At 38.1% G+C, this 23,545-nt stretch overlaps 1 protein-coding gene across 2 annotated transcripts; it reads right to left on the reverse strand.

Annotated features, from left to right (window-relative positions):
• Window positions 1-202: 202 nt before the first annotated feature.
• LOC141512853 (acyl-CoA-binding domain-containing protein 6-like) lies at window positions 203-22,402 on the reverse strand. Of its 2 annotated transcripts, none has more exons than XM_074222171.1 (4): window positions 22,127-22,402; window positions 14,966-15,030; window positions 11,876-11,972; window positions 203-7,648 (listed from the first exon to the last, which is right to left on the reverse strand). In XM_074222171.1, the coding sequence occupies exons 1-4, from the start codon at window positions 22,349-22,351 to the stop codon at window positions 7,583-7,585; spliced, it is 453 nt and encodes a 150-aa protein (XP_074078272.1). In that variant the 5' UTR covers window positions 22,352-22,402; the 3' UTR covers window positions 203-7,582. The 2 variants fall into 2 exon arrangements, with proteins under 2 accessions (XP_074078272.1, XP_074078273.1); XM_074222172.1 differs by lacking the exon at window positions 203-7,648 and adding an exon at window positions 7,655-9,903.
• Between the last annotated feature and the right edge of the window lie 1,143 nt (window positions 22,403-23,545).

Below are 23,545 nucleotides of genomic sequence, written 5' to 3' on the forward strand. Positions count from 1 at the left end.
TACATATATTTTGATTTGCCATTTTAGTGAGAGCTCTGGTAGCTCGGCTTCGTTTACTAAACCATTTATTTTTGGACAGCCCTGATTTTATGATAAAAGATGCTTATTAGCTTTTTTTAATTAAAGATTTTATTTATTTTGAAATTTACAATATTTTCCCCAATCTTACTTCCCTCCCCCCATCCCCCCACAGAAAGCCATGCTGTACATTGATCCAAATTGAGTTTGATGAGAGAGAAATCATATCCTTAAAGAAGAAACATAAAGTATAAGAGATAACAAGATCAGACAAGACAGCAGTTTTTTCCCTAAATTAAAAGGAACAGTCCTTGAACTTTGTTCAAACTCCACAGCTCCTTATCTGGACACAGATGATATTCTCCATTGCACACAGCCCAAAATTGTCCCTGATTGTTGCACTGATGGAACAAGCAAGTCCATCAAGGTTGAACATCACCCCCATGTTGCTGTTAGGGTGTACAGTGTTTTTCTGGTTCTGCTCAAAAGATGCTTATTATCTAAAAGTAACTTCTAAAACAGTTTTAACTTTTCTGCTCATTTGGTAAAAAAAAAAAGGTTCAATTTTCTAGTCAAATCTAAGAGCAACTTTAAAAGACATCTTCCTGTATCAGAAGTAGAGTACTGAACCTCCTGAGCTCACTCTAAACCTGTCCAGGAAATCAGAAATTATATAGACTGGATTCAGATTATGTAGGTCTTGGACCTGGGAAAAGTTATTCTGGAATGTCTATAAATATTACCAAGGAGAAAAATCTGACAAAGGTAAAGACAGAAGTAATAGATTCAAAAATTAGAAAATGTGACCTTTTATAAAATGCAGCATTTTAACCAATATTCGATTATCAAAGATAGAATCTTCCCATCTTTACACATTCAATAAATATTTAATGAGTATAGTCTATACACATTGCTCAGGTAACACTGTAGGAAATACAATGTAAGACAAGTATAAAAATTGTTACCAAATAAGGTAGTATAAAGTAATAGTAACAATAGCATTATAAAGTAAGCAAAGAGGCTTTTCTAATTAGCAATAATCTTTCAAATTAAGTATCCTTTTATGAGGAAGGTCCTAGAAATATTATGGCCAGTTTATATATAAGGAAACTGAAGTTCAGAGAAGTTGATTGCCCCATCCATGGTCACACAGCTGGTAACTATTGGAGACAGAATGCAATTCCAGAGGTTCCTCATTACAAATTCAACATCCATTCTACTAAAGCAAAATATCTCATTAAAAGCATTAACAGCAACATTGTGTGATGATTAACTATGATGGACTTAGCTCTTCTCAGAAGTTACAATGATTAAAGACAATTTGAAAGCCTTGTGATGGAAAATGCCATCCACATCCAGAGAAAGAACTATGGATTCTGAATGCAGACCAAACCATACCATTCCACTTTTTAAAACTTGTTTTATGGTTTTTCACCCCTTTAGTCCTTATTCCTTTTTTAAAAACATTACCAATGTGGAAGTATGTTAAACGTGACTGTACACATACAACCCATATCAACTTACTATTATGCGGAGGGAGGGAATGGAGAAAGGTAGAGAATGTGGAACTCAAAAACTTACAAAAAGATGAATGTTGAAAACCATCTTTGCATGTCACTGGAAGAAAAAACATTCCAAAAAAATAAAAAAAAGTTTTAGGCGTTGGAAAGAACAATCATGAAAGAGAATAAAGGAGTTCTTACAAAAATGTAAACAAGGCATGGAAATAAGAAGACACATAGTGATCTAAGTGAATCATTTAGATTTTCTTACCTGGAAATTAGTCTCTTTTTTGAATGAGTGAGAGATAAACTTGGAAATGTAGGCTGAATGTTAACTAAAGAAATAAGCCTTTTTTCATAGGCAATGAAGATTCTTTGAAGGTTTTTAAGGAAGAGAGTAATATGACTAAAGCAATATTTCAGTAAGATTGATTTGATGGCTGTATGTAAGACAGATGATCACTTAGAAAAAGTACCATCACTCAAGAGTAAAGATTCAAGTTAACTGAAAATTGAGCAGGGCATCTTTAATTTTTCAGTCATCAAAGTGACAGACTATTCTATGTTGTACCAACCCAAATAATAATTTACTGAGGAAAATCAGAGAAACCTGAAATCAGATTATATAGATTTTTAAGAAATATAATTAACTTTTAGGAATTTAGTTTTTAGATGGCAAGTAATTCATCTATTGTGTTGTGCTAAATATAATACTTGTCACACTAGCAAGTCAAGCAGTTAGAGCTGTTTCTAGTAAAGATGGTGATTTGTACTGAATCATATATACTCCAACTATTTAAATCTTCCCCCCAAAAAAGAGACATTCATATCGCTTTGAAGCACATAATAAAAATATGGTCTTACTCTGACAGATATTTTAACTAATCGTTTACTTAAAGAGGCAAAATTTGTGGCCATGAACAAATATAACTGATATATACAGAGATAATGATTGTAAATACACACACACACAAACACACACAAGAATCCCTGTGGGATCACAACCAAGAGAACACTGTAAGTAGTAACAGTATCACTGTACTGTGAATGACTTCACTATTCTCAGCAATATGATGATCCAAAACAATTCCAAAGAAGATGAAAAATGCTATCCACATCCAAAGAAAGAGCTAATGGGAGTCTAAATGCAAATTAAAGCATACTATTTTACCTTAATTTTTTCATATTTTTTTCTTTTTTGGTCTGGTTTTTTTACTACATGAAGAAATTTTTTTTTATATGACTGCATATATAGAATCTACTTGCTTTCCTTTTTAAAGAAAAGAGGGATAAAAAAGAGAGGTAAAAAAACTCAAAACTCAAAATCTTTTTAAATGAATGTTAAAATCTGTCTTTACATGTAATTGGAAAAAAAAAATACTGCTAAAAAATAGAATCCCTAGGGCGGTTAGGTGGTGCAGTGAATACAGCACTGGTCCTGGAGTCAGGAGTACTTGAGTTCAAATCCGGCCCCAGACACTTAATAATTTCCTAGCTATGTGGCCTTGGGCAAGCCACTTAACCCCATTTGCCTTGCAAAAATCTAAAAAAAAAAAAAAGAAATAAAATTGAATCCCTGTGGGCTGAGTTGATATAGTTTTAAAAGGAAATATTTTTCACATTTCTATTTATTTCCTTAAATATTTCTCCATTATATTTTAATGTGTTTCAGGATGTTCTCTGGAGTCCTGTGAGCCAGGTAAAGTTGAAGGGGTCCCAAGTATGATACATCTGTTCTAATGCAGTGGTTCTAAAATTCTTCAAATAAAATTTTAGTAAAAATTTTAAAAATTCTATTGTACAGCTTAACAGCAACATGGGGTTGATGATCATTCTTAATGAACTTGCTCATTTCATCAGTGCAACAATCAGAGACAATTTTAGGATATCTGCAATGGAGAATACCTTCTGTATCCAAAGAAAGGATTGTATCCAAAGACTATTACCTTTAACTTTTCTGGGTTTTTTTTTTAGTTTTTGCAAGGCAGTGGGGTTAAGTGACTTCCCCAAGGCCACACAGCTAGGTAATTAAGTGTCTGAGGACAGATTTGAACTCATGTCCTCCTGACTCCAGGGCCAGTGCTCTATCCACTGCACCACCTAGCTGCCCCTACCTTTAAGTTTAAAAAAAAATTATCTTATGTAATTTTGCTATCTCTTGTATTTTATTTTTTCCTTAAGGATATGATTTCTCTTAACACATTCAATTTTGATCAATATATAGCATGGAGACAATATAAAGACTATCAGACTGCCTTCTGTGGGGACTGGAGAGAAGGAAGCAAGATTGAGGGGAAAATTGTAAAATTCAAAATTCAAAGAAATGGGACAAAAAAATTTTTTTTAAGTTCTGAAATGTCTAGTAATAATGGTACCAAGAAATAAAAAGTTGACTTTAATAATTATATTTTCACAGCCAGTCAATAAATGTTTATGAAGCACTTGGTAATGTGTCAGGCAGAGAACTAAACTCTGGGGACACAAAGGCAAAAGAAGTACCCCCACTCTCAGAGAGATCTCATAGCCTCTGTACAAATGAGCTGGATCCAGGATAAATCTAGGAGAATCAACAGAGCAAAGGATACTGGCATTGGGGGGGGGGGGGTGCTTCCTGCAGAATGCTGGATGCCACCTGGAACTGAAGGAAGCCAAGCAGCAGAGGTGACAACATCACTGGATCACAGAGAACTTGGCAGGGAAGGTGGGAGGAGGGAAGGCAGGTCATGAAGGACTTTGAAGTCAGAGGACTCTGTATTTGATCTGATAGGTGACAAGGAGTATAAGAGAGATGAGATCAGGTCTGTACCTTAGGAAGAACACTTTGCAAATTTGCCAGTTAAGCAAATAAATACAGTAACCTGGTGTCTGAGAAGCCCAATGATCCAAACAGCAGGTTACTGTAGTCATTTGTTTCTGTACATCTTATACATAATCGATCCCATTGATCAATTCTATTTTTTATCCAGTACCAACCTGTTTTGACAATTACTGCTCTGTAATATAGCCCAAGATCTGGACTGCTAGGGCCCCCCCTCTTCCTTCACATTTTAAAAAACTGATTTCCTTGATAATCTTGACCTTAATTTTATCATTTTTCTAGTTCTATAAAATAATTCTTTGATAGTTTGATTGATATGGCATTGTATAAATCAATGTAGAATTGTCATTGTTTATATCAGTTCAGTCAATTCATGAGCAATTACTATTTTTCCAATTGCTTAGATATGTCTTATCTGTGTGAAGTGTGTTTTGTAATTGTGTCATATAGCTCCTATGGGTGTCTTGACAGATGGACTCCCAAGTAGTTTATACTGTCTGCAGTTGTTACAGTTTCTTTTTCTATCTCTTCCTTATAGGTTTTGGTGGAAATATCTAGAAATGATGAAGATCTATAATTTTATTTTATATCTTGCAATTTTGCCAAAGTTGTTCATCATTTCAATTAGCTTTTTTTAGTTGTTTCTCCAAACATCTTTGCTTCACTGCAATCTTACTGGAAAGGTTTGTGCCTAATCACAGACAAAGCTGACTTAGTTTTTAGAAAAATACTATTTATTTTTTAAAAAGCACTACTTATTCCGATGCTTTCTGGTGTTTTTAATAAGAATGGGTACTTAATTTCATCAAGTTTTTTCCTGGGGATGGCTAGGTGGCACAGTGGATGGAGCATTGCCCCTGGAGTCAGGAGTACCTGAGTTCAGATCTGGTCTCAGACACTTATTAATTACCTAGCTGTATGACCTTGGGCAAAACACTTAACCCTATTGTCTTGCAAAAAAAACCTAAAAAAAAAAGTTTTTTCTATATCTACTGATATAATCATATGGCTTTTGTTGTTTTGCTATTGATATATATGATCAACTATAATTTTAAGTTTTCTAATATTGAATTCTAGATTGATCATATCTTATACCTACTATTTTACTATTTTTTCAAAGACAGATTTATAGATTTATCACATATGCTGTGATAAATAATTTATAAACTCAAAGTGTCACCAAATCAAGAACATTCATGTACTTTCTCATCTCACATATTTCATTTCTTTTTCATTTCATGTATCTTCAGATATAAATAGTATTACTATTTGCATATAAACAGTAATTACTATTATGTCAGGTATTTTTAAAAAGATCTTTGTATTCAGAAAGTTTGGAAACTGCTTGACTTACCCAGTTCTCTCATTCTATAGGTCAGAAAATTCAAATTGGGAAAGATTAACTGACCTTCCTTCCCAAGGCCACACCAACAATGTCATGCAGAGGTGGTCATATGGTAGACAGCATACTGGTTCTACAGTAAGGAAAACCTGAGTTCAAATCCAGGTCCACACATTTACTAGCTGTGTGATCCTGGGCAAGCTACTTAACTTCTACATGCCTCAGTTTCCTCAAATGTAAAATGAGGATAATAGTACATCTACCTTAAGGCTATTGTGAAGATTAAATGAGATAATAATTTCAAAAGTACGTAGCACAGTATCTAGAACATATATATATATATATATATACACGTATGTATGTATATATACGTGTGTGTATATATATATAAATGTTTATTCCTTTTCTTTCCCTTGTCTTCCCTTTACTCTTCTTCCCTTCCCATCCTGTCCTTCCAACACAATGTTAAGTAGAAATCAGAACCTGAATCAAACACTAGTTCTCAAGAATCGTTTTTTCACTATATCACACTGCCTTTAACAATTAATTTTGTAAAAAAGCATAAAAGCTTTATTATTCCTTAAAATCTCAATCCTAAAAATTATAAAAACCTGAAGGGTTAAATAAATTGTGTGTATGAATTTATCTGCTCTTTCATTTACTCAGTTCTTAGGGTTCAAAAGCAAAAGGCATTAACACCTATAAGTAGATGAACGGGTTCAAAATTTGCAGAAAACACTGTAACCAAGAAGTAGAAGCAAAGTTGATGTTCATCAACTAGTATTGTGAATTAACTCAAATGAAATATTACTACATCATAAGAACTTTGGTATATTAAATGTAATGGGGGGGGGGCGCTAGGTGGCATAGTGGATAAAGCACCGGCCTTAGAGTCAGGAGTACCTGGGTTCAAATCCAGTCTCAGACACTTAATTACCTAGCTGTGTGGCCTTGGGCAAGCCACTTAACCCCATTTACCTTGCAAAAAAAACCCTAAAAAAATGTAATGGGACATAGGATATGATAAAGAAATTCATAACTAGGAAGGACTATATAAACTGATGCAAACTGAAATGAGCAGAACCCATAAACCACAATAAACCAATTTGCACAATGACAATGATGCAAAGGAAAGCAACTTTGAAAGATTGTTACTATATTTGAAAGATTATAGAATTCTGATCAATATGATGGGCTATCATAATTTCAGAAGACTAATATGAAGTATATTTCCCAGCTCATAGTAGAAAAATGGCAGGTTAGAAGTGTAGATTAAAATATATCTTTTCAGACATGGTCACTGATTTGAATTGTTTCACCTGACCATATTTATTTATTACTATGTAGAAGGAAAAAGGAAGCTAATTGTAGAGTGATAGAAATGCAAAAAAAAAAAAGATCAAAAAATGTAAAAAGTACAAAAGAATAAAAAGAAGGGCCCACAAGGAAGGAAATTTTATATTTACCTTGTTAAACTTAATGTTTTTTAAAAAATTACATCTGACAGGTTTGTGATTTCATATTTTTCTTCTCTATAAACTGAAATATTCATGTTTATTAATGATAAAGAAAATTTAAATTAAAAAGACAGAAAAAATGAAAGATTTACTGACAGATAATTTTCCATTTCAAAGACCAAGATATATAACTGTACTTTCAATTCTCTGTGGATATGAAACCCATTACAGCAACTACAAGAGAAACATAGGCTGGAGGAAATTAAGGTAGTAAAATAAGGCAGAAAAAGATACTAACAGGACATCTGAAAATCCTAAATACAAAAGTTTTGGGGGATTTTTTCCTGTTTTTTCTTCAACTAAGAGAATCAAACTGTGAAGAACAAGCAAAAGCATGACACCAGCTATTTTTTTGCCAAAACGTAGTCGATCTCTAGTTTTTCAGTCACCAAAATGAACTTAGCTCCCTCTTGTGGCCACAAAGGAATGCATTTGGTACAAGGCAAAAAGTCTGGAAGAAAACAAAGGGTCAAAAGTAATTCTCAAGGTCACATTTACAGATCAGTTAATCAACATTTATTAAGTTGCTACTGTGTACCAGGTGCTGTGCCAAATACTTCACAAATATGATCTCATCTGCTATCTAGAGATGAGGAGACTGAGGCAGGCTTCATGACTTGCCAGAGCCCTAGAGCTAGTGTCCAAGGTCTGAGCTGGACTCAGGTCTTCCTGGCTCCAGGTCCAGTGCTGCACTGGCTATATCTGGCCTCCTAACAGGTCTGTCATCACTGGAGTCCATCCTGTTAAACAATTCTGAAGCCTCATTATGAGCATGAGCTCCCTACCTTCCACACTGAGCCCTCCCAGGGTCTGGCCCAGTCATGGTTTGAAAGGTGACAATTTTTCAGCCTGCCTGGGCTTTTCTCCCCTTCGGGCTCCTTCGGCTCTTCCCAAAGGACACCATCTCCATGGCTTGTTCTAGCCTCTCATCTCCAGCTGAAGGAAGATTCTCTTCCTTTGAGTAGCAGCTTCTGCAGAAGCCTTTCCAGGTCCCCACTGCTCATGCTCACCTTTTCAAAACAGTATTTCCCCAATTTGCATCGGTTTGCATCCATTAATCTTGTATTCATGCTATATATATAGCATAATACAATCTGCTATCTCCCCACTAGATTAGAAGCTCCTTCCAAGTAGGGATTGCTTTCATACTTGGGTCCTGTACTCTTAGTGTCTATACAGCACAATGACTACAGTAAACAATAAATATTTGTGAAAAGCAGATTGAAATATCTCAGAAAAAGAACAAATATTCTCATTTTACATTTGGCTAAACACTAGATTGAATTCTATTTCATTTAAAGAGAATCAAATGTTCATTTAAATTACTAATGCATGCAAAAAAGACATTATTGCATTTCATTTAACAAGACCTGGAAATAGATCATTTGTACCATGATCAGGCACAAGATTAAGAAAAAGATTAAATAAAGAATTGTGACATACTCAGTCACTCTGAATTGTAATTCTGAAATTTTAACTTTGAAACCTAAAAATACTTAGGAGGGACTTATATGAAAAACAATATTTAACATATTAAGCACAGAAAAATGAAATATCAGAATCATGACAGCCTTAAAAAGAACTATTAAAAGTTATGAAAATAATAGGTGTACACGTTAAATGTATTTTGGGGGGTAATTATCATGGCAATCACAATAAACTAAAACAGGTAAACAGTTCATCAAATTAAAGAATATCTTCTTTTAGTCATGTTTTTAATTTTTTTAAGTCATAAAACATTTTCCCCATGGAAAATAAATGTTTAAACTTTCTTTTATTTTCAAATTTGAATTTGTTTTGTATAAATGATCTTGCAGCAGGCAGCTTTAGATGCCAAGCACCCCCTTTAAAACCAAGGCTAAAAGGTTCAAAATATTCTCTCTTCAGACAATCCAGACATAGCTGCTCTTACAGATGACCACAAATCTTTGTTTACTCATTTATTTTGCTTTTGCTTTGTTTATGCTTTGATAAAAAGCTAAATTCAAAGTTCAGATGTCAAGATATTTCTAAAAACACAGATTTCCAACTTGTACTCGTTTTCATGATTCAAAAATTATGAATCATTTTAACCTTGAAAACACTTTTTAAAAGGTCTCTCTGTATTTTATTTTTTCCTTAAGGATGTGATTTCTCTCTCAACACATTCAATTTTGATCAATAGATAACATGGAAACAATGTAAAGTCTATGGGGAGAAAATTGTAAAATTCAAAAAACAATTAAAAAAGTCTTTGTATTTAAATATCTTTAAAAAAGTGTCTAGATAGAAGATCAAAGATTCCATGTTTTAGACTGCAAACTCTCAAAGGGCAAGGACTGTTCTATTTCAATAACTACCCAGTAGAGGACAGATGAATATTTCAAGAATACTTAAGACAATTTTTTTTAAAACAAACTATATAAGAATGTCAAAATAACAAATGACATTCAAACAATGAACTTTTAAAGTTTACAGAGTATTTTACATACATTATCCAATCTGATCAACCTATGAAGTAAAATAAAGCAAATACTATTTCCTCTTTTTTTACAGATGACAAAACTGAGAATCAGAAATGAGTTTACAAAACTGATTAACTATAGAGGCAGCTAAGTGGCATGGTAGAGTGTTGGACTTGGGAGTCAGCAAGACTGAGTTCCAATCCAACCTCAGTCACTTGTGAGACTGGCTAAGTCACAGGACCTCTCCTCTCAGTTTCCTCATCTGTAAAATAGAAATAACAACAGTACCTATCTTACAAAATTGTACTCAGGATCAAAGGAGACAACACATTAGAGTGCTACAGAAATGTTCCAATGGACAGAAATAGAGATGCTTATATGAAGTGGTCCATTGTGCATTATTAGACCTTGTAATTAATGAGTTTTTTCTACTGTTTTGTAGATCAACAGTAATTTGGAGTGTGACTTCAAATACTGATACCACTTCATGGATTCATTAGTCCTACTCATGGAACTCTAGCTGCATAAAGGGCTGTGTGTACAGGAGACACAAAGAAAGGCAAAAATGGGGTCCTGCCCTTAAGGAGCTCATCTTCCAAGAAGGGGAATGATACCCCCAGAACCATGTTCATATAAGATAAATACAGTGTCCAGGAAGGAAATCTGAGAGAAAGGATCCCAGCAATTGGCAGAGGAAAGGCCTCTTAGAGAAAGAGATTTGGGTTGAATCTTAAAGGAAACAGGAAAGGAGGGAGAGCATACCAGGGAAGGGGACCAGGCTGGCTACAATGCCCTGGGCTCAAGAGATGAGCCTGGAAAGAGCTTTCTGAATCTCACAAACCCTTTCATGTCTGATCCTGGACTAACAGGGAACCCCTGGAGTTGACTGAGGAGGATGTGGCCCGTACTCTTGGCAGCTGAGTACAGGATGACCTGGAAACTCTGCAGCAGGAAGACTATGGCAATATGCCATGCCTGAGAGAAAGGCTACAGCAGGGGTGGCTTGTGTGAGTAAAGAGGAGACAGACAAGAGAGGGACAAGTAGAAACACAAGAATCAGTCACAAATAAAGCATTTGAGATGACATTTAGATTGCCCACAAAGTTCAAAGGAAAGATAATGACTTCCATTTTGCTGTTGTGTCAATCGGCACCTCTGACTCTACATGATCTCATTTTGGGTTTTCTTTGGCAGACACTAGAGAGGTTTGCCATTTCCTTCACTAGGTAAACAGTGACTTGCCCAGGGTTCCCAGAGTTCCTAAGTATCTGAGGTCACATCTGAACTCAGATCTTTGAAACTCTAGGTTCAGTACTCTCTCCTAGGCACCACCCAGCTGCCCCTTTTAGACTGTCTACGAGACATCAATTCAAGAGACAACTGATGATGAGAGCTCAAAAGAGAGAGGATTAGGATAAATAAATCTGAGAATAATCTGCACAGATATGACAACTGAAATCATGGGAGATGATGAGATCAACAAGCAAAATGGTACAGAGGGAAAAGACAAAGCCTTTTGAGACATCTATGCTTAATGGGTATGACTTGGAAGTAGTTCTTGCAAAAAACTTATAAAGGCCATTCTGACAGAAGGAATATCAGATAAGAGTAAAAAAAAAAGTTCAAATATCCAGAATCAATTAGTGTCAAGAATTATGTCTTTTTTAATTTAAATCTAAAAAATCAATAGAATGCAATTTAAGTGTGACAGCAGTTATATTGGGATTTTTCCCCAAGTGGCCCAAAGAAATTTAAAATATCAGACTACAGTTATGTTAATATTTAAGTACCATTCAATTTTTAAGCAATTTTATAAACCAATCAAGAAAATAACTTAAAATGTGACATTATCCTGACTTTTATATTTTTCTCAGGAAAATACTTGTACATTCAGTATATATTCAGTAAAATTTCAAAATATAATTACCTCCAAGAAATTTCTATGTCTATTCCTGACTATGGTAAAAAGGTAGACCTAAATTCTCTTAAAGGCCATGTAAATAAAATGCAAGCTCTGAAAATTCTGCAAGCTCTGGAAAAAGAGAAGCACTTCACATACAGGATTAGCGAGAGGTTCATCTACACTAAATTTAAAGACTCAAAACCAGATTGACCATAAGATAATAAACGATGGACCACAACTCTTTGTGAATTATAAAAGGGCATGAGGGGAATACCCACATCAACAAAACAGATCTTTAAATTAATAAAAAGCATCTATATCTGAGTCTTACCTGAGGATTCCAATTTGGATCCAATTTTTTAACCATTGCAATATATTCCTGCATTGCTTGGCTAGGACTTGAATCTCCAAGTGCCTTCCACGCTTCCCTAAAATAGAGAAGAAATATCTAAAATGATCTACAGCAGTGGTTCTCAGACTTTCTGGTCTCAGGACCCTTTTATATTCTTAACATATATGAGAATTCCCCATATTTACAAATATCTCTATTAACTTATCTCTATCAGTATTTACCACATTAAAAATTAAAATATCTTAGTATTATTATGAAAATATGTTTTATCTCACAGACCCCCTGAAAAGGTCTCAAGAACTCCCAGCATTCCCAGACCCCACTTTGAGAACCACTGACCTACTGGAAAACTACTGAAATGACATATACTGATCTCAAAGTTTAGAATTACAGAAATAAATCAGACCATTACTTTTCAGACTAACTTTGAAACACATTCAATTAACTAGAGACAGTCCTCCTCTTTTGTCCCTTGCTACACTATAGTTCAAACAGTATATCAGATAAAGAAATGTAACTGAATAAAGCTACAAAAAAAATTAGCTATGTTACAAATTAATTCCTAAGTCAACTTCTTGAATCTGGAAACTTCCACATTTTTCATAAAAAAGTTTTTATTTTTTTCCCCCTCATAATACAAAGTGGTTAGAATTTTCGGGCCAGCATGCATACTAGTTCAACATCTCATTTTGATTCAGACAAACTGAAGAGAATAAGGAAGGATTCAAGGGGTATTCATATTATATAGAATTACCTACCCTAATCTTTGGTATATTCAGTGAAACTTTTTTTTTGTTTTCGGGGGGGGGGGGGGGGTGTTTAGGTTTTTGCAAGGCAAATGGGGTTAAGTGGCTTGCCCAAGGCCACACAGCTAGGTAATTATTAGGTGTCTGAGACTGGATTTGAACCCAGGTACTCCTGACTCCAAGGTCGGTGCTTTATCCACTACGCCACCTAGCCGCCCCTTATATTCAGAGAATCTCAAGAATTGTAGGGTACTTCAGAAGTCATTTAATCCAACCCATATCTAAAAGATAATTGCCTTCCAACAAAACCAACAAGTGGATTGAAAAGATTCATACCACTTTGGGATTTTTCGTTACAACAGGCCTACATTTGCCTGATTGCAACTGGCAAAACAATCACGCAAAACTTAAATATAACTATCAAGTGTTCATGACTATGTATCTGTGAAATCCTTCAACATATTCACAAGGGGAATGATTTTAAGACTCTTCACTGGGGACGGCTAGGTGGCGTAGTGGATAAAGCACCGGCCTTGGAGTCAGGAGTACCTGGGTTCAAATCCAGTCTCAGACACCTAATAATTACCTAGCTGTGTGGCCTTGGGCAAGCCACTTAACCCCATTTGCCTTGCAAAAACCTAAAAAAAAAAAAAGACTCTTTACTGTACTGGTTACTTTCTTTTAAACAATCTTCATCTTATCAATGACCTTCCTAAAATCTGGTGTCTAGTTCTGAACATATATTTCCAAATATGGTGTGACCAAAGCATAGTGGGACTATGACCTCCAAACTCCTAGACACTCTGCCTCTCTTTATGCAGTCTCAGATTACATTTCATTAGCTTTCTTAGTTACAATATCACACCAATGACATAATTTTATGTCTAAGACCTCTAGTTTCTTAAAGTTGAGTCCAAAGAACAAATCATTTGAGTTAAAGTAGAAATAAGATGTTAATTGTACCATACAATGTCTTTAGGGGGAAGAAGAGAGATTAGATCTCAGAGCACTCTTCTCTTCAACTGTGAAGAATGAAAATTTCTGAGATAAGAGTTTCTAGGCAATTATTAAGCATATTAATTAGGCTACTAGATAATCAATAAATTGAGGTGAATGGTTCCTCTCAACAACCAAAAAGTACTATCATTCCCCCTGAATGATTAAGAATCTTTGGAAGGGGTGGGGGTTTCTCTAAGGGTAGAAATAAATTAAAAAGCAATGAGGAGTTAAGACAAATTAATGAGGAGGTGGGCAGAAATTCTTTGGTTCCTCCTCCCGAGAACATGATTTGACCATGAGACTCAGCATCCTCCAACAATCTGAAAAAAAGAATTCATTTTTACTAGACCACTCTGGTTGTTTCTCTTTCTTAAACTAAGTCACCCTGAATTCCAATGGAAGGTTCCAAGGACAGGGATTCATTTCCAAAGTGCAAGAACTCGCCTAGATGGGATCTGTTTGAAAGGTCTATTAGTTAATGGGGTCTCACTCACGATCAAGAAGCATGTACTCAGAGAATTTAGGCACTCTCATCTCCAAAGATTTGCTGAAAGAGGAAATCCTAATTTAATGATTGAAATATAAGAGAAAAATAACCATTTCTCATATTCCACCACTAATAAGGAAAAATTGCAAAATAAGGTAAACCGTGTCACACTATGCTTGCATGTATGTATGTATACATACATAAAGTACTGCAAGAGTTAAGGCAGAAAAGATGCTTAGAGGTGTCTGTTAATATTCCAAAAATAAGACTACTATAGGTTTCTCATAATAGGAAGTACTGAGATGGAGGAGCAGAGAGCCTGTTGAGTCAGAAATAGATAAGACTGGGGCAATGAAAAGGTGATGGCAATGGGTATACCTCCACCAAAATCACTAGTAGCAGTGTATAAGTAGCAGAAAAGTAGCCAAAGAAGATACCTTCCCTTCTTTCTTTCTTCCTTTTCCCCTTCCTGCTAATGACGTCTCCATCCTACCTGACACTAGGACAAAATAAGAAAGGGATAGAAGAGGAAAAATCCTAAGCAGTAGAAGTAGAAAGGGAAAACCAGTGTTGTGACCCACCACCCGGCTGAGGCCAAGAAGAACATTCCTATGGAAGACTTAGTAAATCAAAGCCTGCCTATTTACTAAACTCATAGTGCATAAGAACCTTAGATAAAATCGGATTCTTTTTAATCTCTCTACAAACTGTTTGAATGTCTTAAAACTGTGAGATTAATCCAAGAATAATACTCTATAATCTGCTCATTACTTAATTCCTATAGACTTAAAATATCTTTAACAAGATCAAATACAAATTCCAAGAATTCTGTCTTACCATTTCTGTTTCCCCTCAAAATCAAAGAAGCTTGGTTTAGGTGTATTACAATTTCCAACTTTGACCTAGAGAAAAAAAATACCAATAATTTATTTACTTAAATACCTGAGAAACATTTTTCTCAATGCAAATGAATTATATGTATTTAATTACTATAATTAAGAAAATATTCATTGTATTAGAAAATGTTAATATTTCTAAAATAATATGAAATAGGAGCTATTACAACCAAAAAATAACATCGAAAATAACTTCAAATGAATCAGAATACATAAAATAAGTTATTAAAAATCTTGGGATAAGGGAGAATAGGCTACAGTAAGGAGATGGGAGCTATGAGTTAAAAAAAAAGAGTGGGGCATAAGTATTGAAAGAAAAATGCTCTAAGTATAGCATATTCTAGAATCAGTTGTAGTCCTAATATTTTCAGGTATTATGGTCTCTGTCAGTCTGACCAAGGATTAATGGAAAATAAATACATTAATTTTGACATCAAGTCAACTACTTGGCCTGGAACAATTTCAGAAGCATTGTTAGGTGCAACAAAATATCTTTCCATACTCTTCCCTACATTCCTTTAACAAAGGTAAAGGCTTTCCATTTAACATTAGGAGAAAAAAATAAATATAAAAACCACTGATGGAAGTAACATCAAGTGTGACTGAATCCCACATAAGAGTGTAATCAAATTCTAGTTTGGGGAAAAGAGAATTGGCCTGAGCTATAGTCCCTTTTAGGTTGGTGGCCTAACATGAGGAAGGTACTCTCAGAAAGTGGATCTCCAGGAAGAGAGGGGAAGTTTCAACAAAAGACAACAGCTGAACAAGCCACTCAGATTCTAATTTTGCATAAGGTAAAGTCTTACTACCTTAAAAAAAAAACTGCCTACCAAAACAGCTCTATTTGACATGACTTATAAGATTTCATTGTGTATGCTTTGAAAGAAAGATGACTTTCCACAAAAGAGCTTCTTCCCCTATTTTTGACAATCTGACTGTCAAGTGATTTTTAAATAAAATTCATTTTGAAGAACAAGTTTATATAACTTTAACAAGTATGTAGTGTAACTATCAGTAAGATAATTTCTAATTCTGGTGGCAAGTTTCAAATCCATAGCCAAGCTAAGAATCTTTCAAGAGAAAAATATATTAAGTTCCCTTATTTCATTCTACTTCTTAGACAAGATTATTCCCAGCAATATAATCTGCAGTGTTTTATCTTCCCTACCTGTAAAGTACTAGAAGTACTGTGGGGGAATGTATCAATGATCAGCAAATCAGTTCTTGTACCAGTGCTGGTACTGCTTACCATTTAAATCAGTAGTAACTATCATCATTAAATACTTGTTGAGTCAACCAAAGATGTTTTCAGTTTTTGAATGCTTTTTTTGTTTCCCAAGCTAATAACTAAGTTAGTTAAACAGATTTTTGCTACACAAAGAGTCCCTAATAGGGAAAGCATCCCTCAGTTTAAAATTTTTTTTAAACTATTAAATTCTGAACATCTACATTCTACTAATTTGCTGATGGTTGAGACATAAATGTTAATATTTCACAGATATCCTTTTAATAGGCATACTGTATTATGGTCAGGGGTTATGTAAATACTGAGAAAAGCTTATATGGTTTTCAAGAGCCAATTGTTAAACTTTTTGTATTGTGCAAATATTTTGGGGTGAAAGAGTTAGTCAAAACATTTATCAGCACATCCCCTATTACAATCATACCTGAAAAATTGTCAATGTTAACACTTTAGGGGAAAAAAAAACAAAAAACTAATGACAAAATTAAACAGATTACATAGATGAAAATTTATAAAGAGATGTGCTATCATGACAAAAAAAGCCAAAAGAAAAGCTTGAATCTGCTTTCATGTGTAAAGATGACATAACTAACACCAGTAACAGCAGATATTACAAATTTAACAATCACTGTTTTTCTGAATGTTTTACAACTCTCCTACTGCTCTGATGTTTTCCTCTTCTCTTATTTCACAAGTGAAGCAGATAAAGAACAGTAGGAAAAGTCCTAAAAGTAGAATAAAAAAAACATGGGCTCGTGTATTCCATTTGTAAGGACTTGGAGAAGCATTCTCCTTCCAGGGCTTAAAACCCTCAAAACTAAGATAGTTATTACAAGAAAAGTACTCTGTTTAAAAGTATAATTACTATTATGACTTTCTACTAAAGAATTCTTAATTTTTGTTAATGTCAATATTCCCTCCATTAAAGCAAGGCACAGACAGCCCCTTCAAACCAGTGTAGCATTTTTGCCAGTCACTGTGCTTTCAAAATTCATCATCCTGAGGGAAATCTGGTGAGGGGCCTCCCAAACTTAGCTATGCTGGTCCTCCATCACCAGGTCAGAACTGTACTTAAAAGCATTTCTAGCTGGCAAGACCTGCAAGATGCAGCATTCTGAAATTTGGATTTCAAAAACCCAGGATTATCTCTAGTCAAAGTAGTTTAGTGGCACCATCCATTATTGTTGATTGTAAATATTATTGCCATTGATGTTTCGGAGAAAACTTTTCAAAGCATGATAGTAATGTTTAAAATTAAATTTAATTATTAAATTTAAATATAATACTGTTTTTATTAGTATGTAAAATTCCTGTCATCACTCCTATATGGTTTTTCAGTGAAGAGATTTGAGGAAACCTCTATCTTTGATCTCAGAAGTATTTAAAAAGTGATGTTTATGAACAAATGGTCTTCATTTTAAAAACTAAAATATAGTATTATTAGCCTCAAGAAGCTAAATACAGAGGAATTAAGTCATGATGCTTCTAACATGATGACTTTTTTCCAGAGGTTTTTTATCTGAGAAGTCTATCCCCTCAACAATCTTATAAAGTTGAGTAAACCAGCCTATCAGGGTTTTATGTAGATATGCAAAACACTTTACATGTTATCTCACCTGAACCTCACAACAACCCTGTCAAGGGGTACTATTATCCCATTTACAGATGAGAAAACTGAAACAAAGCCAGGTTACAAGACTTGTCCAGGGTCTCTAATATCTGAAGCATGATTCAAGTTCAAGTCTTCTTAACCCGAAACCCAACACTATCCGGAGCTACAAATCATGTGGTTACCACTTGCCAGTTTCTAGTTTGATCGATGCCAGGGAATCGATTTCTCAGTTGTTCAGAGGATCAGAGTTGGAACAGACCTTGAAAGCCCACTAGTCCAACTGTCTGTCTCACTCCTACAGATAAGAAACTAAGTTCCAGTGACATTCAGTGTCTAGCAGGAGGTATTAAGCCTGAGATTTAAACTAAGCCTCTTAAACAAAATGGTTTAAACAAAATAAATGAAGAAAAGACACTGAGGCTGCTTTTACATGAATTATGAGAAAAATGTTTCATTCTCTTCTGGCTTAACTCTTTTAGAGACAGGTCAGAAGTAACCATGTCATTCAATTTTCTGTCACTCAAGTGAAATCTGAGGAAATAAAGCAACCAAAAAAGGTAAACATACAGTTTTCAGTTATGATTTGAAAAAACAAAAGGCAACAAGATTATGTTGCACATAAGAGGGGGGCAGTTAGTTGGCACAGTGGATAGAGCACCAGCCAAGGAGTCAGGAGGAACTGAGTTCAATTCTGGCCTCAGACACTCAATACTTACCTAGCTGTGTGAGACCCTGGGAAAGTCACTTAATCTTCCCATTGCCTTGTAAAAAAAAATTTAAATATATGATACACATAGAGTTGGAAAGATGTGCTCAATGTGTGGAAGGAGAGTCAGTGGCTAGCTGGAAGGCCCCCCCACTATGACTAACAAGTGACCATCTAGTATCTGCTTTAAAACTGTTGAGGAAATTGCTTACTTTCTCAATGTGGGAGGTGAAGGAGGTGAGAGAAAGGGAGAGAATTTAGAATAAAGTTTTTTTAATGTTAAAAACTGTTTTTACATGTAACCAGGGGAAAGTAAAATACTAAATAAGTTTTAAAAATTAAATTATAAAAGTAAACCTGATCTCTTGGTTTCTCAAAACAAAAACAAAAAATTGTTCAGAAGGAAAAATGTACCACTTCTTCTTCAGGTAGTTGATTCCACTTGGGGACAACCTGTTTAAGAAATTTTCCTACTAAACAATGTGGGGACTAGCAGACTGCCTTCTGTGGGGGGGGGGGGCAAGATTAGGGGGAAAAATTGTAAAAAATTCAAAATTAAAAAAAAAATTTCCTACTATCAAAACTAAATTTGACTCTGGAATTTCCAAACCTTGCTCCTGAGTCTATCCTACAAGTCCACATGGAATAAAACAAATTCCTCTTCCACAAGTGGAAGCAAAACCTTTTTAGTAAAACAAGTTCCTTGGAAAGATGGTTGATGGGTCCAATGCAACAAGATTTTAAGTCTTAAGGAAATGAATTAAAGTGATAATCAAATGCAATCCTCTTATTCAAGTCATTTTCCTTACCATCCAAGAAACTGGTTCTAGGTCTCACTCTTTTCCATTTAGGAAAGGATAAAGTTGCTGATTTAAAAAAAATGAGGGGTTCTTTTTGTTTAATTTCAGGAGTAAGGGTAGTAAGCTATGGGAAAGTGAATGGGAAAGTGAAAACTGGGGCCTACAGTCACCTTATCTATAAATGAAGACCCTTCCATATCTAAAATCTTATCTGATAGGATATCATTACATATGCTCTTCATAAATGCAGAAAGTTCATGTGCTTCTGATAGTGGTTAATTTGCAGGTTTGGGAGTCCATCTAACACAAGACCTTAACAAAAATTCTTGAAATTTTATGAAAACAATGAAATGAGATGGAAGAATAATTACCTTTTCCATTATAGGAATCATAAGTCAAAGGATCTGGACTTGAATCCTGGCTCTGCTACCTATCTAACCTAAAGCAAGTCACTCAACTTCAGTTTCCTCACCTAGAAAGCTGAGTATTGTATGATGTCTAGGGTCCCTTCCTAGTTATCCTGCATATAGTTTTTGTGTACCTATTTCCTGGTTGTCTCCCCAATTAGCTCATAAGAGTGACCTTATAACAAGGATACTGCGGTCTACTGCCTTTCTGATTCAGGTTTGATAGCATACTGCTAAGTCAAACACTGATTTCTAAAGAGCAAGAAAAATACTTTTGGGAGGCTATTTTGAACCTTTCGTATCATTCTATTAAACAACTAAACAGAATTTTATAGAAAAACAGCTATATTTACCGTGTCCAGAATGATGTGAAGCTGTACCTGTTTCATTCCACCATTTCTGGTTCAACTCAAAGTTCCAGTTCAGGGCTTCAGTTGGGCCTGAGGCTTATAAAACCTGATCTATCTGCATCTAGAGTTACATCCTCAGCACAGCACAATAACTGATTTTCAAAATAAGGACCTTGAATCATCCAGAAAAGTGCTAGTATACTTTGCTTAATTAGATAGAAAAACACACACACAAAAAAAAACTAAACAAATTGTGGTTTAAGATTTAAAGTGTGCATGAATACAATGGAATATCATTGTGCTGTATGAAATGACAAATCTGACAAATGCAGAGAAGTATGAAAAGAGCTACATGATGTGATACAGTGAAGTAAGCAGAGCTAAGAAAACAATATATAAAACTAAGGGGATAGAAAGAACTGTGAAGTGAAAGTTGCAAAATTATAAAGAACAAGTATGGCTCCAAAAAAAATACCCCCAGGGGCGACTAGGTGGTGCAGTGGATAAAGCACGGGCCCTTGGAGTCAGGAGTACCTAGGTTCAAATCCGGTCTCAAACACTTAATAATTACCTAGCTGTGTGGCCTTTGGGCAAGCCATTTAACCCCATCTGCCTTGCAAAAAAAACCTAAAAAAAAAATACCCCCACCCTAACTCTTTACAGTGGGAGGGCAACATTATTTTCTCTCACAATCTTAAGGCTCTTCATTTACAATGACCACATTAACTATCATCCTAGTTTCTTGTCCAAGAAAGACAGAGATAGAACCTTTATGATCACCCCTATTTTACAGATGAAAGAACTGAGGCCCAGGGAGCTTACTTATTATGCTCAAGGTAAGTTCAGTGGCAAAGTGAACAGTCAGAAGCCCTGTCCCTCCTACTGCAGGTGCCTTCCTTCTCCTGATGAACTCCAATTTATCTTTTCTATCGATGATTGCATGTTGCCTCTCCCATTAGATTCTAAGCTCCTAGTGAGCAAGACTGTCTTTTTTTTTTTTATAGACCCCAAGCTAGGCCCAGTCCCCACCACAAAGCAAACACTTAACCCATGTTTACCGAATTTAATGAGAGGCAAAATCCTGCCTCAGACACACTGGAGAGAGGTCTAGGTCAGCAGTTCTAGTCCCTGAATTCACGCCTTCCTAGTTGTGTGACTCTGAGCAATTCACTTCCCATGTCTGTCTGTAAAGTGGTTGTTGTGAGGATCAATGATTGATCAATCATAAAGGGCCTAGCACAGAACCTGGCACTTTGTAAGCCAGGTGTTGCTATTATTATGATGATGATGATGATGATGCACTTTGTAAGCCAGGTGTTGCGATTGTTATTATTACTGTTCCTGTTACTATTACTACTAGCTCTGTGAACCTAGGCAAGGCACTGAACTTCTATTTACCTCTACTTCCTCAAGCCTTTTTCCAGGATCAAATGAGGTAAAATGAGTAAAGCGGTGTCTGACTGAAATGCTCCAGCACAAAGGACTGCCGGCATGTCAAGCCGCCCCTGGGCTTCAGAAATCTCTCGGATGTTCCAACATACATCTGTCCTGCTCAGAGGCCCTATGCGAATGAAAAACTCCATCCGTGTCTTCTCTGTAAAATGAATTTTGGTCTCAAAACTCCTTTCCAGTTCTAAATTTGGGATTCTATGGTCTGCTCTGAAGAATTTATGGGGGCGGCTAAGTGGTACGGTGGACAGAGCACCGGCCCTGGAGTCGGGAGGACCCGGGTTCAACTCCGGCCTCAGGCACTTGAGAATGACCTAGCCGCGTGGCCTCGGGCGAGTCATTGACCCCCACTGCCCGGCAAAACCCAAAATCACCGGTGGCAGCGCGCGGCGGCACGCGGGGGGGGCACGGGCTCTCCGGGCGGGCTGCGCAGGCCGGCGGCCTCCGGGGAGGTCCGGCCCGGGCTCCGGGGGCGCGGGGGTCCCCGCGGGGTCCCGAGAGCAGGGTGGGGGCGCCCGCGGGGCTCCGCAGTTACCTGCTTGTACCTGGCGTACAGGTAGAGGAGCTGCTCCCTGCTGGCGGCCGGGACCAGGCCCTGCAGCCGCGCCGCCGCCTTCTCGAAGAGCTCGGGCAGGCCCGCGGGGGCCCGGGGCTCCAGGCCGGCCGGCGAGTCCCCCGCGTCCGCGGACTCCTCCCCGGAGCTCAGCTCGCCGCCGCTGTCGCCCGTCGTGGCCCCCGGGGCCGGCGAGGGGGCCGCCATGGCCCCCGCCCCGCGGGGGGCGTCCGAGGCCCGGCGGGGCCGCTCCGGGGGTGGGCGCCGGCCCGGGGCTCCGCGCTGCGGCCGGGGCAGTCGGCGGCTCCGTGTGGCGCGGCCTGTCCGACGGCGGGAGGGAGGGGCGGGAGCGCGGGCGCGGGCGCGCGCGGAGGGGCGGGGCGGCGCGGGGCTGGCCCTGCTCGGCGCCGGTAGCGCGGCCCGCGTGGGCTCCGGGCCCGGCTCTGGCCCCGGCCCGCGTGCGCCCGGCTCAGGGTCCGGCTCTGGGCTCGGCTCCCGGCCCGGCTCTGGCCCCGGCCCGCCTGGGCCCGGCTCAGGGTCCGGCTCTGGCCCCGGCCCGCGTGCGCCCGGCTCAGGGTCCGGCTCTGGGCCCGCCTGGGCCCGGCCCGCCTGGGCCCGGCTCAGGGTCCGGCTCTGGCCCCGGCCCGCGTGCGCCCGGCTCCGGGTCCGGCTCTGGCCCCGGCCCGCGTGCGCCCGGCTCAGGGTCCGGCTCTGGGCTCGGCTCCCAGCCCGGCTCTGGCCCCGGCTCAGGGCCCGGCTCTGGCCCCGGCTCCCGGCCCGGCTCTGGCCCCGGCCCGCGTGGGCCCGGCTCTGGCCCCGGCCCGCGTGGGCCCGGCTCTGGCCCCGGCCCGCGTGCGCCCGGCTCAGGGTCCGGCTCTGGGCTCGGCTCCCGGGGCAGAGGGCGCCGCGGCGGGGCCCGGCCTCAGTGGCGCCCGAGGGACCCCCAACTGGCGAACGGGGTTCCGGCTGGCTGCCGGCCCCGCCCCGCACGTAGGCCGCCCCCCGCGGGGCCCCTCCCAGCCTGCTCTTGACCTTCCTGCTGGAGGGGCTGCCCCGGACCTAATAGCCTCGTTTTCCTCATTAATACAATGGGGGCGGGGAGGCTGGTGGCTCGCATAGAGGACCTGAGTTCAAATTCGACCTCAGACAATAATCACCTAGCTGTGTGCCCTAGGGCAAGCCACTTGACCCCATGGCCTTGCCAAAAAAAAAAAGCAAAAAAGAATGTTATTTTAGACTGTGTAAAGCACTTTGTCCATCCATAAGTTCTATAGAAATGTGTATTTATTACATTTAAAATCTATTTGAGGGCAGCTCAGTGGACAGAGCACCGGCCCTGGAGTCAGGAGTCCCTGAGTTCAACCAGCCTCTGACACTCAATAATCACCTAGCTGTGTGGCC

Source organism: Macrotis lagotis, chromosome 2 (genome assembly GCF_037893015.1).
Source record: "Macrotis lagotis isolate mMagLag1 chromosome 2, bilby.v1.9.chrom.fasta, whole genome shotgun sequence".
Classification (NCBI taxonomy): Eukaryota; Metazoa; Chordata; class Mammalia; order Peramelemorphia; family Peramelidae; genus Macrotis; species Macrotis lagotis.

Excerpts from the sequence above, each read along its gene's own strand:
- LOC141512853 (XM_074222171.1), bottom strand. The coding sequence starts at position 22,351 with ATGGCGGCCCCCTCGCCGGCCCCGGGGGCCACGACGGGCGACAGCGGC. Across the intron at positions 11,973-14,965 it reads TTTGAGGGGAAACAGAAATG|GGAAGCGTGGAAGGCACTTG; the intron begins GTAAGACAGAAT and ends TCTCTATTTTAG. Across the intron at positions 7,649-11,875 it reads ATCCAAATTGGAATCCTCAG|ACTTTTTGCCTTGTACCAAA; the intron begins GTAAGACTCAGA and ends GTTTTCTTCCAG.